Consider the following 16,777-nt stretch of genomic DNA (forward strand, 5'->3'; position numbering starts at 1 on the left):
TATTTACTTTGACCTTGTGATGAATTTTATCATGATGGGCTGCACCATGATGAGTTGTCCTATGATGATATGTACTGTGTCTGTCGGTTGATCGACCCAAATAGACAAATATTCATAAGATATCCATCTTTTTGGTGAAAACTCTGACTTGGTGTAGAAATTTTACGCTTTACATCGATGCGAATCCAATTCAGTCATTTTAAATTTGTTAAAACTAGCTTTTTGACCATTTAAAAGTAGTTGGATAGCTCGTATATTTTATCATTCATTCATTCAAGCCATAAAACCAACAAATCTGGTTTCTCAAAATCATGATATATGTACTTCGATTCCAAAAAATTTGCAGTTTCTTGGAATAAAAAATACAATGGCTGTATAAATTTAGGCTCAATCTTCAGTGGGGTATGAATCTAATCCTGGTTGGATTTAAACATATCATCTCAGACCATAACTAAGTAGGTACCTATAGCTTTTTTTTAACACAACTACATCAGCTTTATTTGCAACCATTTAGGTTCCAATGCAGATGACTCACTTGAGAGTATGTATGTGGTTTTGTTTATATACCACTAAAAGATTCAATAGCATCTATTAAATAATTCCACAGGCCATTAAGAATAAGTTCGATTGTATTATCGTTTATTTCTTTTATTTTTTTTTTTTATTTTCTTCCTCGTTAAATTATCATCATGAGTTTGTTGAAAACTTAGAAAAAAATAAAGAACAAAAGGAGTATAAAAGGCTTGTTGTTGTGGGACATAACAATAAATATAAACCACAAATTTGTTTAAGTTTTAGCACTTTTACAGTAGAAGATTTAACTTTTCTCAAGACTATTTAAAATTAAATGTTTCCAACTTGAATTAAATTTTATTTTCGTTTAATCAAGTACATGATCCATAAAGTGTTTAAGTACTGAAAAAAAGTATCTAATTACTTCTTTATCTTAGTATATAAGATACTTTTCTTAGTTTCTTAGATCATTATTCATAAAAAACAAAAGATGGAGTCCTTTTTTTCATTATATTCAGTAAAAAAAAGAACAGAAAAAAAAATATGTATCATTTTCTCTTTCTGGATAATGAACCTAAATCTTGTCCACTGATTAACTGTCACAATTTATCACCATCATCGAGAAACATTATTTAAAAGACTTTTCTGTTTTCTGTTTATTAGACAAATAAATAAAAACCAAAAAAGAAAGAACAAAAAAAAAATACATGACAGATTATTTGAAGAGACACGAGAGCTCAAACAAAATAATCCAAAATAATGGCGAAATGTATTTTCTTTTGTCACCATAGTGGTTTGGTGTTGGTCGATTTGTAAGAGATTATGCAATTTGTTATATTTTTTTTTTCGGGGGATTATGTCAATGACGTCAAAAAGGAAGACAAATGTTATTAGCCAGAAATACGAATTCGATTTAAGGTCAATTGAAGGTTATGATATCGAAAATAAAAAGGAAAAGGAAATAATTTATCGAAATTGGACTGAAAATGGAAGGAAATGGAAAAACAAAAACGATACAAGAAAAATAACACTCAACTTAATTTTTTTTTATCCACTATATTAAAATCTGTGAAATATGGTGCTAAGCTTTAGATCACCTACGACTGAAAAAAAAAAGAATAATTAAATACATTAGATTTGAACTTCAAGGACGTTCTGGTGCTTATAGTGAACTAGATTTGTATAAACTTATTGTCCTTAAAACTTGATGTCACAGCCAAAAATGTAAAAAACTTAAAAAAATTGAATTTTTTGATATATTTTTTATGATTGTTTTGACTGTTTTGGTAAGGAAATTTTTTTTATCAATTTTTAAAAAACATTATTTGTATAGGAAATTTAATTCTCTACAAAAAGTGTCGAGGGAAATATCTTAAAAGTTTGCTTCGTTTACGAGATATATTGAATAAACCAAAAAGGGGGCTTTTGCACCCCTATCTTCAGTTTCCACCCTCTCATTGAATAGCACTCTGCGGTTTTATGTTCTTTTATGACCCATTGAACGATTCCTTAGTTTCTTATTACCCTGTTTTTTTTTTCGACATAATCAATAGCCTACATATTGCAATATAAAATGTAGAAAAACATGTTAGAGAACGGTTTTCACCATTACATAAGTATTATAGGTTTCACAGAATTGGCCACAGGGCCTGTTAAGTATCACGAGATGCCCTAGTATGTATCACAGGTTGCCCTGAGGAGTTTTAATGATTTTCAGAGTAAGTATCACAGGTTGCCTTAGTATTTATTAAGGGTTATGTGATAGTTATCACATGTTAGCTCGTTTTGTATCATGCATTGTCACGTTATATAGGTATCACATATTTCACTTTAATTGACAATATCATACATAGTGCAATCTGAAATGTACACACGATGGTAAGCAAAACGGTTTTCACCATAATTTTCAATTATCACGAGTTTTCCCAGTAAGTATCACGATTGAAGAGTTTTAATGGTTGCCACAGTAAGTATTCCGGATTGCCTTGGTATAATTACTATAGGTTTCCTGGTAATTATGTATCACGGATTGCTCGTTAATAGACAATATCACACTTGGGGCAATCTGAAATATGGAAAAACCCGGTGATAAGTATCATATATTAAATATCACGGGTTTCACAGTGTTGTATCACGAGATGCCCCAGCTTATATTTTTGCCTTGAAGAGTTTTACTATCTGCCATAGTAAATATCACAGGCTGCCTTCGAATAATTAATGGTTGCATATCCCAACTTGAGCTATTATATATCATATGCATCACGGATTGAATTTTTAAGTATGATGGGTTGCTTCAATAAGTATCAAGTTAGGTATCACTGATCATAACGCTAAGACCACAAGTTGTTTAAGTTAGTATCACTGGTTACACCGGTAAGTATCACGGAATGCTCCTTTAAGTGCATGTCTCTAATCAGTCCAATGAGTATCACAGGTTCCTCTGCGAACTTGTGATATTTCTCAATCAGTGATATATAATATAGCCTCTCTTGTAACCAGTGATATTTTCCAGGATAAATTGTGATACTTATTATTGCGATTCGTGATACTCTAAACCGTGATACTTATCAATACATCTCTTGACAACTTGTGATACATTGACTTATCTCCTACTACTGGAATTAAAGGTCTTGTTTGAGAATTTTTTAAATATAGTCATGAGTAAATTAACAAAAATCATTGATAACAACAAATTTTAGGGTAGTTATGTTTAAATTGGCGTATTCGTAACCAAAAGTCAAGGTCAATTTTCTGGTATTATTTACAAAAAAAAAAAAAACAATTGTTTCCATTTTCTCCCAGACTTTTATTTTTTCTAAAATATTTTTATGCATAAAATAAATTTCTCTCAATATTAATATCCAAAACAAACATGAATTTATATTTTCACAAAAAAAGTTTTTTTTTTGGAAAAAATCCAACAAATAATCAACCATAAGTCCAAACTGATTTTATTCTTCAAAGCAAATAAATTAAATAAATGTGTCTGGTATGAATGTTTACATACGCAAATATGAAAAATAAATCAATTTTTATTAAAAAAAAAAAAATTATTACAAAAACTTAAGATCAAACAGACACAAATTAATTTGAAAAAAACAAAAAAAAAAAATAGTCATATAGACAAAAAGTGTGACTTTTAGGAAGAAAAAATTACTTATTAGATCATCGACCCATTTTTAACACCATAGACTAATTAAAAAAAAAAAAATGCCGCCGAATGGCTGGATGATGCCAAGCCCTCTACATGTCAAGTCAATTCCAAATAAATCATCAAAAAGTCTAAAACTCTTTTGAACCAAAAAGAAAACTTCTTAAGAACTATAAAAATAAATTTTTTCTTTGATATATCTTTTTTTTTGCTTCTTTGTAATGCTCCACAAAGTCTACTTTTAAGATACAAAATTAATTTTTTGTCTAAATGACTAATTTTGTGAAAATACATTTTTCCTACGCGCTGTAATAAATTCAAATTATGAAGAAGATTCACCATCTCATTGGAAAATACACTTACAGTCACCCTCTCTTCTTACAAGATAGCCACCAGACTGGCCGGACACATTCGAAATAAACATCTCAACAAAGATGATTTTGTGTTGAAAAATAAAATAATGATTCCAAGAAATCCATTTTGAAGTTTTTATGTATGTATACGAATGATGTGTATGATGTTTATTTTTTGAGAAAATTTAAATTTTGACTCACCTAGTGCCCACCAGTCTACGGCTCGATTGTGTCCTTTTGATTGAATGATCTCTGGAGCCAAATACTCAGGGGTGCCGCACAGGGTCCATGTGCGATCGCGAAGTTTCTTAGCGAATCCAAAATCGGTGATTTTCAAATGGCCATCACGATTGATAAGTAAATTTTCAGGTTTCAGGTCACGATATACGATTTGCAGTGAATGTAAATACTCTAAGGCTAAAATTATTTCGGCGGCATAAAAATTCGCTAAGGAATTGAAAAAAAAAAAAATATTATAACAGAAATCGTCATTTTAATTAAAAAAAAAGGTTACGTATACGCCATAGTGACTTAACAAAAATAAGAGTTTTTTCCCTTATCCTTTTCAACCAGTTCCCTTCCCCAAAAAAAAGAAGGCAGACCAAAATCGGGGGAAAATAATTACCATGGCTATAATCGAAATTATTTAAATTTTATTTTTACACTTGAAAATTAATTGGATACCGATTGGCTTCATTTATATTGAAAGTAATTTATTTTGTTTTTTGCGTATATTGATACACAACATGAACCAAAAAATACTTTATGATTATTATAAATCTTTGAAGAGAGTAATTTTAAAATTTATATACTCATAAGTTTTAATATTTTATATATTTTTTTTTTTCATAAGAAAAAAGTATAAAAAAAATATTTAAACAAGATTATTTATTAATATTCTTGGCTTGAATTGATTTGATGTGTTAGAATAAATTTTTGGCTATAAAGTTTGTGATTTATTGCAATATGAAACTATTAGGTGAGAAATTTTTTTATTTTTTGGCAATGATGAAAGTAGTATATTTTTGTGCAAAACTTAGGTCATTGACGCAATGGTTAAAATAGATTGAAATCATTTTGCAGAAAAAATAGTGAGAAAATGAGAAATGTGAGAAATGACACATTTAAAGAATATGGATGGAAAGATGGGAGTGATTTTCTTTCAACTTCAGCCGTCATAAAGAAAGAAATTAATTTTTTGTGTCAGTGATTTTTTTTATTTATTTTATTTGACAAAAAAAAAAAACTCATTAACTTTGAACTCAAAAAGTGATTTACAACTTTAAACAGAAACAAGTCACTATGGTGTATACGTAATTTTTTTTTAAATTCTATTGAAAAAAGTGTTTTTAATTTAATTACATACCCGATTGACTACTAAAACGTCCAGCATTTCTTAAATATGAAAACAACTCTCCTCCACACACATACTCAAATAACATATACAAACAGCAATCGTCCTTTGTTGACCACTGTCTGGAAAATTTGAAAAATAAAATTAATTTAACTTTATTTAAATTGTAATCGTTACAAATAATTAAGTTTCGTAAAGAGACATTTTTAGAGGTATTAACTAAGAATTCATAAAAATAATTTACCATATATGCATTATATATTCCATTCTTGGCATCTGAGCTTAAAAATAATTGAATTTTCTTTCTAATGGAAAAATATTTTAATTTGCAATAATATTTTTTAATGCAAAAATGTTTAGTCTGCATTGAATTTTTTTTAATACAAAAATATTTAAAAATATTATTTCTAATTTGTTTTTTTTTGCAATGAAATTAAAAAAAAAAATTGCAATGTCTCTAGATGTAGAGTAATGATTCCCTTAAGATTATTATAGTGCTGTGCGATAAGGAAAAAAAAAAGAAAGAAATCGCAATTTTTGTTCACCGACTCCTTATTGCATCACAGAGAAAAATAGACCACATAAAATAAAACAAAAACAATAAGATTTCTCTATGGTTTTCATCCAAGAAGGAAACCTTATTAAAACAATCGGGTTTTCCTTATTGTTTTAAAATCTGCAAAAAAAATAAAAAAAACGATAACCAGGCTGGGAATCGAACTGGAGACTTCAAATCATTAGTCGCCCACCTTACCACCTGAACCAACCTGCCATGAAAATATTGATCGCGATTTTTGTTCTAGTGCTAAGTTGCAAAAAAAATCAACTTTTCAGTCAAATTTTAATAAGATTTTCTCTATAAAAATAATAAGAAATCTCCTTAAAAAAACCTTATTAATCGTTGATTTTAATAAGATTTCCTTATGAAATGTATGGACGGTAAAACAATATGGCAATCTGTTAGTTTTTAGCGGGTCATATTTTTCTCTGTGATTAACCAAGTTTTTGAAAAGCAATTAATTTCAGTCCAAAAAAGATATTTAAGTTTTAGTATAAACCAAAGTTTCGAGTGAACAGTAAAGAGTCAAAACACATTTGTGCCATATTCATAAAGATTTACAAAAGTTAAAACTTCAATAGTCCACAGTTTAAGCTAAATAAGTTAAATAAACTCGGCTGCTATTCATAGACGTTTTCTTTGCAATGTTTTACTAAACTCGGTTTATTGAAAAAATCTATTACAATTATGCTTCAAATAAAGACATTTGACATAATAAATGTCAGGATTGTTGTATGGGGTTTTTGTTAAACAAATCTCAAAAAATAAATTGAATTTTTATCAAACGAAACCTCCATTAATATATCTGCTGCACTTAAATCATTGAAAAAAAAGTATAACTAAACTATGTCACTCTGGTAGAACATTTATTAGGTTAATATCTTCAGGTGGTGAACACTGGTGTTGTGATTGTGCCAATTAATTTTAATTAATGTTTCGAAAATCCTCTGTTATATAAAAATCTTATATTCAAATCTTAAAATTAAATTGATTTAAAATAATAATATTTGTTGACTTTTCATTACAGAAAAAAAACTTGATTTTACGTTTGCTCCCATTAGTAACTGCTAAAACACAGCATTTCTTGTGTTTAAAGTTAGACCACAGGTTTAGTCCTTAACATTTATGAATATTCTAAATCTGTAGGAAAAAAACTTCAAAAAGATTGCAATTTTTGTATATAGGAAAAAGGTTTAACATAGTACAGGGTAATTTGCAATTGATGTAACAAAAAACCTAGGCGTGTAGGTTGCACTCAGGCAAGAAAAAAATCGTAAAGTTTTAGGTGGGGATGGACAAAGAGATTGCAATTTTGTATATAGGAAAAAGCTATATAAAAAATTGCAATCTTTTTGAAGTTTTTTTCCTACAGATCGAAAACGGTCTGTCAAATCGAAAAACCTTTAATGTAATAAATGAAGGTTATAAAAAGATCTACAACTTTTACTTCAAATTAATTTTTAAAAAAGCTCAAATAAAAGAGATATGACGAAAATAAGAAAATCACCCTTTGACTTGCTTAAAAAAAATCACCCTAACTCTTAAACCGAAGGTTTAATCGAAAAAACTTATTTAACATATTCTGTAGGAAATTAAATTATCTTCAAGATTGCCTTACAATTTTTTCTGCTAGGTCCAATAATACGCGAGTTATGTGAAAAAGTAAAATAAATAAATTTTCAGAAAAACTGCATTTTCGGGAGCGTCTGCCGGGGGTTTGGCCCCACTCAAAATGTCTGCCATGGGTATTTTTGTCATCAGGGAGTGCACCGCTACAGGATGCGACTAATTTTAAGTGGTTACCAAAAATGAATCAATTTTCAGAAAAACTGCATTTACAAAACCGTCTGCCGAGGGTTTGGCCCCACTCAAAATGTCTGCCATTGGTATATTTGTTATCAGTGAGTATGTGGCGTTGGTTATATATAAATTTTAAGTGGTTACCCTCACTAAATAGATTTTCAGAAAAATGGTACTTTTGATGCGCTTTTTCTCGACAACGCCCCAAATAAATGCAGGCAGACTAAGGTATTCGTCATCACCAGGGATAGGATCTTGTGGACCTAAAAACTTAAAAAAAGGCAAAATAAAACTCCCAAAAAGGCATAAAAAGGCATTTATTGCCTTGTAGTAGTAGTAATTTTGAACAATCATGAGTTTTTTTTTAATTTTCAGGTCACAAGCGCCTGCGATTGTCCTTGAATGGGGACTTTTCACGAGTCGATTTTTGGCGTGCAGCGAAGCTTTTCAACTCGTGTGAACGCAAGCTGCAAGTCGTGCGATATATCGCGCGGCTAAAATCGAATCGTGAAAAGTCGGCATAAAAGTGCTTTAAAGATTTAATTAATTAATTAAAGCACTCGACATCACCCACTTCAACATTTGCCGGGAGCTCTTGATTTGTGCCCCCATTTATTACTCAATTTACTTGTTCAACTCTCTCAAGTTCCTTATTTCCCAAAAAAAAAAAACTGATTTGTACTTCTCAACAACTTCTTTTTGTTTGTATTTGAGTGTTTTGTGTGTAGGCATTACTTTAAGACGCTAAAAATATAAAAAAAAAGGCAAAAAAGGCAATAACAAGAGAAAAGGCAAAAAAGGCAATAACGAAAGAAAAGGCAAAAAAAGGCAAAATAAAATACATATATTTGGCACGAGGGGGACGTGAAACGTGTTTGTTTTTAATCTATAATGTCGTACGATTGAGCAAGAAAAAAAGGCAAATTCCACAACATCCTATCCCTGGTCATCACCATGACCCACGCTACCTCTGACATTCATATGAATCGGTTACCTCTCACGCAAGAAATCTGCTCCTAGCTCTCTATTTTGAGAAAGTGTAGTAACGTCACGAGGTTAAGGGGACTACAGTAGATGACGGATATAAGAAAGTCCAAAAAACCAGAGAATTCCTTTCTTATATCCGTGTTTTCTTATAGAAAAAAAGTGTATATAAGAAAGAAAATTTCTTAAATAAATAAAATATATATAAGAAAGAAATTTTCTTATGTAAATACAAATTGCATATAAGAAATAAAATTTCTATTATAAGTCATAGCATATTTATTTTTGAACCACAACAAACGAACACAAACAATGTGTGGGCGTTTTTTTCTTTCTTGCTCATTCTCAGTTTGTCAATTTTTTGGCAGCTCAATGAAGCTGGATTTAGAAATTTTGTGGAAGTTACACTTTGCATCATTTGCATGTTTATATACTGGAGACTTTCTTATAGACGTTTAAATTTCTATGTAGTGAATGAGATTTTATATCAGAATAGGTTTCTTATATCAGTGTTTTTCTTATATGGGGTAAATTTAACACACAATTTTATGAGAATGTGCATGGTGTTTTAAAATGTCTGTCTTATATGCGTGTTTTTCTTATATGAGACTTTCTTATATCCGTCATCTACTGTATAAGTACTTTGTACAGTCCCAAACCATTTACATGTTGAACTTAAGATATTCAAAAAGTAAAGAATTAATCTATGGGAGATATTAGGTGTGTTTTTTTGTTTATCTATATAGATTTTGTGCAAAAAAACGACATCGAGATTTTTGAAATCAAAACAATTTACGTGTTAAAAACAACAAAAACTTTATCTGTATAGATTTTTGAAAAATCCAGATAATTATCCAGATTTTACTTTCTCTCGATAAAAACAGTAGTGCCAAGGTACTTTATTTGTTGTGTTCATACAAAAATATCTGAAAATATTAACAAAAAAAAAAGCGGAGAAAAAGAGGTTTGAAAAAAACTCTCATAGAAAAAAATAATTAAAAATTTGTTTGACATGGTTGCATTGAAATGTTAATATCTCGAGATATACGCAATGCACTTTTCAGATAAAAGTCTTAAATGGATCCTTATAAGATTGTTGAACAGATATGTATACAAAATTACCAAAGTTTTTTCGAAAAATTAGAAATAAAAATAAAAAAGTTTTCACATTTGATTTTTAAAAAATCGAAAAAAAATTCAATATGGCTACCTTCAAACGCTTATAACACAAGAACGACGCAACTAATGTTAATGGTCATGGTCTTAAAATGTAGCTAAGAATATAGAGATAATTTTTGGTTTTTTGTGAAAAATCAATTTTTTGAATCCAACATGGATGTCATGGCCATATGAAAATTTTTGTTTGCATCCAACATGGATGTAATGGCCTTCCCACTTCGGAGTTAAAATAAAAAAAAAAACAAAAGCAACATTTTTGACAGACAGCTGCCAAAGTATATGTACAGTGGTGCCAAATGTTTGCATGGATTTCAAAAATCCCGATGTCGTTTTTTTGCACAAAATCTATATAGATAAACAAAAAAACACACCTATTGTTATTAACTGTTCCGAAAAAAATATTTAATTTTCCAAAAATACAAAATAGATTTTGGATAAGAAAATTATTCCAACAATCACCCGCTGGCTTGAAAGAAGTCACTTAAGTGACTTAGGTTGAAGCTCAAAGGACATAAAAATACATAAATTTATATGTATAATATAGACCGAATTTTGGGACCCCCTTTTTCGTACGTCAAGTCGAATTGTTATCTCAAGTTAATTTTGTTTTCACACCTATTAATTATTTGGAAGCACGTGCACAGCTGTGATTCGCAAAAACAAAACTGATAAAATATGAAAACACTTGGCATTTGTCAATAATAAACACACACAAATAAATATTATAATTTAAAAATAAAATGAAATACTTTGTAAAATGCATATAATAAATTGCATGCCAATTAAAATTTTCAACGCTAATTTAATTTTTATTTTCAATTATCATCAGACCATTAATTATGGTTGAATGAAGTATGATTGTGAGAGAAGATTAGACTCCCAAGAAATTTCAGCTGTCTCTGCTAGCAAAATTAAAATCAAAATCATAATTTAGTTTTTCATTCAAACAGATTACGCAATTTTAAGGTTTCATTTTTTCTTGTTTCAATTTTACAGGAGTTGATTCGTTCAAAAAAAAAAAAACTTTTGTGAAAAGAATTCTACTGGACTTGTATTAAGAAGATTTTAGATTTCTTAAAAGTTACTTTTAAAATCTTTGAAAACTAATAGATTAGAAAACTTATCATAAGCAGTTTTAACTACAGAGCATTTGACATTTATTTTTTGGTTGAAATTCAATTTAATTCTAACGATTTTTTGTTATTCAAAAATAGAAAACTACGCTAAATTTTTATAATTTTTTTTTTTTAAATATTTCCACACATCAAAAATAAAATGCTTTTATACTTACAAACTTATAACAAATGGATGGTTAATCTCTGATAGAATATTCTTTTCATTCTTAACATGATCGATTTGTTTAAGACGTATCACATCAGCCATTGCCAGGACCTTCATCGCACAATATGTTTCTGTTTGTTTGTCCTTGCATAGACATACTCTTCCGAATGTGCCAGTTCCTGAAAAAAAAAAAAAATAATAACAAAAATAAACAACAGCTTTAATATAAAATGATGGATGAACAGCTTAAACATGTTGAGTGCAAAATACTTAAATACATAAAACAGACAAAATAAAAAAAAAATAAAAAAATAATACTGTTTTAAGATGAAGACAAATTACAATTTAAAATTTATTCCTGCTCACGTCAGTTGTTCATAACTGAAATGGCACTCTGACGTGCTGCGAGCAAAAAAGATTAACATGTTTTTTTAAAGTAATTTTCAATCTTATTTTGTCTAAATGAGTAAAAATACAATAAAAAAATGGTTCAAAGATTCATTCCGTAAGGAGTAATTCCTAAATAAACTATTCGCATAAGTGAATTGACATTTTGATATTAAGAAAGGAAATACAAAATTTATTTATGTGTCCAGATGGACCTTGTTCTATAGTAGATTGTGGGTGGGTAAATTGGAATAATTAAATATAAAGGGCTATTTGACTTTTTAATGAATTCCTGTTTTCGAAGGGTCTTTACAAAATCTCATTAAGGATTTAAATAGTTTTCATTTTGATTGAATAAATCAAATAAACTCTAATTTTCTAATTGGGGTTAAAATATTCAAAACATGTTCCACATTGAAACCCAAAATAGATTAAGGAATTTATTTATATCCCACTTCTGATACAAAAACTAATAAAAAACTATTGTTGCCAGGTTGCCAGGAAATTTATCCAAAAATGAATTAAATAATTCAACTTTTATTTATCAAAATTGTATAAACGTGTAAAGATTTAATCGAAAAATTATAAGTTCTTCAACCGAAATATGGTACTCCTTTCTAAAAATAAAAATCAAAAACCATCATACCACCCACAAATGTTTAAGAAGAAATCCAAATACAATTAGTGTCTTCAATTAACATCATCATGACTCAAAATTATCTAAAATTTTCTATTCAAAAAATGATATAAATTTTGTATTTTTAATGGCAAATATGTACATTTGTTTCAAAATTTATAACTTTTAAGCACCAGACACTTGAAGAGAAAAAAAAAATATAGAAAATACAATTTGTATCTTTTCCAAGTGGAATGCAATTTTTCATGATCAAAATTTTGTTTTATGTTTAATTTTTGGCTCGTAAATACTATTTTTAAATATGTATGCACACGCGTATTTTTACAAAAATGTTTATGAATTTTGAATTTTTAAGAATTTTAGGTATTTTATTTTTGTATAGACAGACAAGTTTTGTTATCCATCATTTAGTATTTATGGATAACAACAAAGTAATAACTTAATTGTAGTTTTTTTTTCGCTTTTAAGAAGAAAAACATCTTTTAATTTCTTCTATACATATTTTTAAACATCATTTTTGTTCTACCTTTTTTTTGTTTTGTTAGAATATTTAGTTTTTCATTTTATCAATTTTTTTTTGCTATTAAACCAACATAGTTTTTATAGGAATTTTAATTGTTTTTTATTGAGTTTCCTGAAAAAAGTGAAATAGTTCATCGGGGTTTTTCGTTGATGTTTTGACTATTTGCTATCTTGTATAAACAAAATGTTGTTTGTTTTAATTCAAAATGATGGGTTTCCCCGATATAAATTTATTATTTTGTTATTTTTTTTTTTGAGTTAAAATGTCGTCTTGCAGTTAACCAAATGTTTTCAAAATATATAACATCAAAAAAAAAACAAAATTGTGTTTGTTTTGATGTTTTTTTCATTCCAAGAATTTTTTTTTTGAAATTGTTTTTTTATTTAAGTTATAAAAATGCAAATTTCTAAGAATGAAACCAGTAAAAAGATTTATTTATCTATTAGTCTATTTAATAGACCCGAGCTCCAGAGCAAAAATAGAACAAATTCGTTCAAGAGTTTTTATTGGCGAATATGATTCCTTGACATACAAGAATACTCCAGCCAAAAGTGCTACTAAATCCATTGGTGCATTTCTGAGAAAACGGCAACACTGGTCACTTTTCAGTTTTTTTGATTTAACTCGAAAACCAAGCCTGACTTTGAAATGGTTCAAAGACACTTTTCATAGCAAATTAAATTTTCTGTCAAGTTAAGATGGTTAAAAAATTTTAAAAATTATTTTTGACTAAAATTCTAACCTAAAATCAAAGAAAAAAAAGTTAAAAAATTGACAATTTTATTTTTTTTTACTAAATCAAGGGGCATTTTGTGTATGTAGCCGGGACGTCCAAACTTTGTACTAATGAAATGAAGTAGAGGTAAAATCCTTTGATAATATGCAATTTTTAATTTTTTTTGTCAAGAAACAACTTAAATGTACCTATTCAAAAATTAGCACTTTTTCTAAATTTTTGACTTTTTTAGTTAAAAGCAAGTTTTTAAAACTCGATAAAATCGTATTAATTGGTAACTTTTAGACTTTTAAAGTAAACATACTTCGAGGGATTGATTTAATATAAACTAAATATGACAAACAAAAAAATTTATTTGCATCCTTATGGCCTTTTGTGCAATTTTGTGTATGTGCATTTTTATAAATTCGGGTCGAATGGATGGACAGAGAGCCATTAGCTTTGGTCTGTTGCATAGAAGAACATTTAATACCAACTCTTTTACTGTTTTCAATGGCCTGAAAAACAATTCTTGTAAAATCCGCGACCAAAGAAAAGTTTCTCTTGAAAAACGAAAAAAATACTCTAATGAGTTTGAAACAAAATAGCTCAGGCAAATTAGTAAATCAAATTGCACTTTTCGCGGGACAAATTTTTTTCATGGAACGTGTTTAGGTGAATGTCCTTATCGTAAAAGTGAATTTTTTGGGATGATAAGATATCGGGAACAGCCGCCATCTTGGAAAAGAGGTCGGTGCCGTTTTTATTTTATAACTCCATTTTAACTCATTTAAACCAAAAATGTCCGAGGATAAACTTATTATCAATTAAATTATCTAAAAAATTATATACAAATGAATTCCGTGAGTTAGTTAAATTCAATTTTATAGTCGGTCAAAGTCCGGGTTCTTCTCGCAAAGTTAAGACAATATGACATTTTTTCAAATATCTGAAGAACTTTTTATTTGTTTGGGATTTTCTTAAAGAATGAATTATAGCACTTTTAATTATCTATAAAATGAGCCCTTTATCGTAACTGTAACCAACATAATGTATAAGCCATCTAACGTCGAAGTTCACATTCTACTAGTCAAAAGTGAGAAAATAACAAGTTTTCTTCTATTGGACCGAGCAAATTTTTGAAGTTGAGGTACAACCAAAATATAAGTAAACAGTTTTTTAACTATATTCGTCTAAATATTGAATTAAAAGTTTGAAATCTTTAATGTTAACCTTTTATGGTTTTCGAGGTTTTAAATGAAGTGAATTTTCCAATTAATGTGAATAAGCTAAAGTGACACTATTTAAAATTCTAAATATAAGAACTGATGCCCTGTCATTTTTCCTAAACATGAACACCTTAATCTCAGCATTACGATAAGTATAACTCAAGATATGAGGTGTGTAAGCCGTTATGTTTTCGAGACTATTGTGTTTAATTTTTGATTGTTTATTTGAACTATTGAAATCCCAAATACACTGCCGCTCATCTGAATAGGTTCACATTTTAGTTCATTTTACATTTGGCCTGTCTTGGTATTTAATGCAATGGCACATCTTTTTTATGTATGTAACGAGAGAACATCTTTATGCGCTTAGTTTAGGAGAAAAAAAATTGTCTTGGGGCCTACCGTTCTTCTCACACGGTAGCTAGACCAAATCTAGTCAAAAAATCAAGCATATTTTTTGGCTCATCTGAATAGGTTCAAAAGCAAAAATGTTAATAAATGATGAGATGCATGGGTCTGTTGGACTCAAAATTGTGTCTGTCAATAAATCTGATTGTGTATAACCTGTAAAGATGAAAACGGGTCGTGAAAAATCTTTAGGCGCGGAAAAAATGTGGAAAATAAAAGAATCCTTTGAATTAGACTGAAACCAACGATGCATTGCGACAAAAACAAACACAAGTTAAAATTTAGTAAGCAGTTATTTGCGCAATATCCAAGGGTATAGAAACAACAATAAAAGTCGATGTAACTCAGTCACAACATGGGCCGATAGATGTGCAATGATCAGAATAGCATGACTTCGAGCTAAAAATTAAGCTGAAAACCGGTATAAAATGCAGTTAAACGACGGCAAAACGGGTTGTCAGAAGTGGTAAAGATTTGAGGAGAACAAAACTTCGCAAAAATTACCACTTTACAAACCACGAACAGAAACTCACCTCCAATAGTAAAAAAAACTCTGTTTGATATTGCAGATAAAAAGTTTTGTATGAGGAAATAGCAAATTCGACTTTCACGATAATTTTTTTTTTTTATTGGAGGTGAGTTTCTGTTCGTGGTTTGTAAAGTGATAATTTTTGCGAGGTTTTGTTCTCCTCAAATGTTTACCACTTCTGACAACCCGTTTTGCCGTCGTTAAACTGCATTTCATACCGGTTTTCAGCTTAATTTTTAGCGCGAAGTCATGCTGTTCAGATCATTTCACATCTATCGGCCAATGTTGTGGCTAAGCAACTTCGATTGTAAATGTTGTTTCTATACCCTTGGATATTGCGCAAATAACTGCATACTAAATTTTAACTTGTGTTAATTTTTGTCCCAATGCATCGTTGATTTCAGTCTAATTCAAAGGCTTCTTTTATTTTCCACATTTTTTCCGCGCCTAAAGATTTTTCACGACCCGTTTTCATCCTTACAGGTTATACACAATCAGATTTATCGACAGACACAATTTTGAGTCCAACAGACCCATGCAACTCATCATTTATTAACATTTTTGCTTTAGAACCTATTCAGATGAGCCAAAAAATATGCTTGATTTTTTGACTAGATTTGGTCTAGCTACCGTGTGAGAAGAACGGTAGGCCCCAAGACCATTTTTTTTCTCCTAAACTAAGCGCATAAAGATGTTCTCTCGTTACATACATAAAAAAGATGTGCCATTGCATTAAATACCAAGACAGGCCAAATGTAAAATGAACTAAAATGTGAACCTATTCAGATGAGCGGCAGTGTATGTTCAGTTAAAAAATCGTATATCATGACTTCGACGTTTGGTTGCTTCTACAATGTGATGGCTACAGTTATGATAAAGGGCTCATTTTATAGATAATTAAAAGTGCTATAATTCATTCTTTAAGAAAATCCCAAACAAATAAAAAGTTCTTCAGATATTTGAAAAAAATGTCATATTGTCTTAACCTTGCGAGAAGAACCCGGACTTTGACCGACTATAAAATTGAATTTAACTAACTCACGGAATTCATTTGTATATAATTTTTTAGATAATTTAATTGATAATAAGTTTATCCTCGGACATTTTTGGTTTAAATGAGTAAAAATGGAGTTATAAAATAAAAACGGCACCGACCTCTTTTCCAAGATGGCGGC

The 16,777-nt window shown here is 29.3% G+C and overlaps 1 protein-coding gene across 1 annotated transcript in view; it reads right to left on the reverse strand.

Moving 5' to 3' along the window:
• LOC129918020 (cAMP-dependent protein kinase catalytic subunit 3) overlaps positions 1 to 16,777 on the reverse strand; it is an 88,450-nt gene that overhangs the window by 12,565 nt on the left and 59,108 nt on the right. Inside the window, exons 3-5 of the mRNA XM_055998311.1 lie at positions 11,185 to 11,353; positions 5,384 to 5,493; positions 4,219 to 4,464 (exon numbers count right to left, since the gene is read on the reverse strand). Of these exons, the coding sequence (XP_055854286.1) occupies positions 4,219 to 4,464; positions 5,384 to 5,493; positions 11,185 to 11,353 (525 nt within the window). The remainder of the gene's footprint in view (positions 1 to 4,218; positions 4,465 to 5,383; positions 5,494 to 11,184; positions 11,354 to 16,777) is intronic.

The sequence above is a fragment of the Episyrphus balteatus genome, chromosome 4 (genome assembly GCF_945859705.1).
Source record: "Episyrphus balteatus chromosome 4, idEpiBalt1.1, whole genome shotgun sequence".
In the NCBI taxonomy this organism is placed as follows: domain Eukaryota; kingdom Metazoa; phylum Arthropoda; class Insecta; order Diptera; family Syrphidae; genus Episyrphus; species Episyrphus balteatus.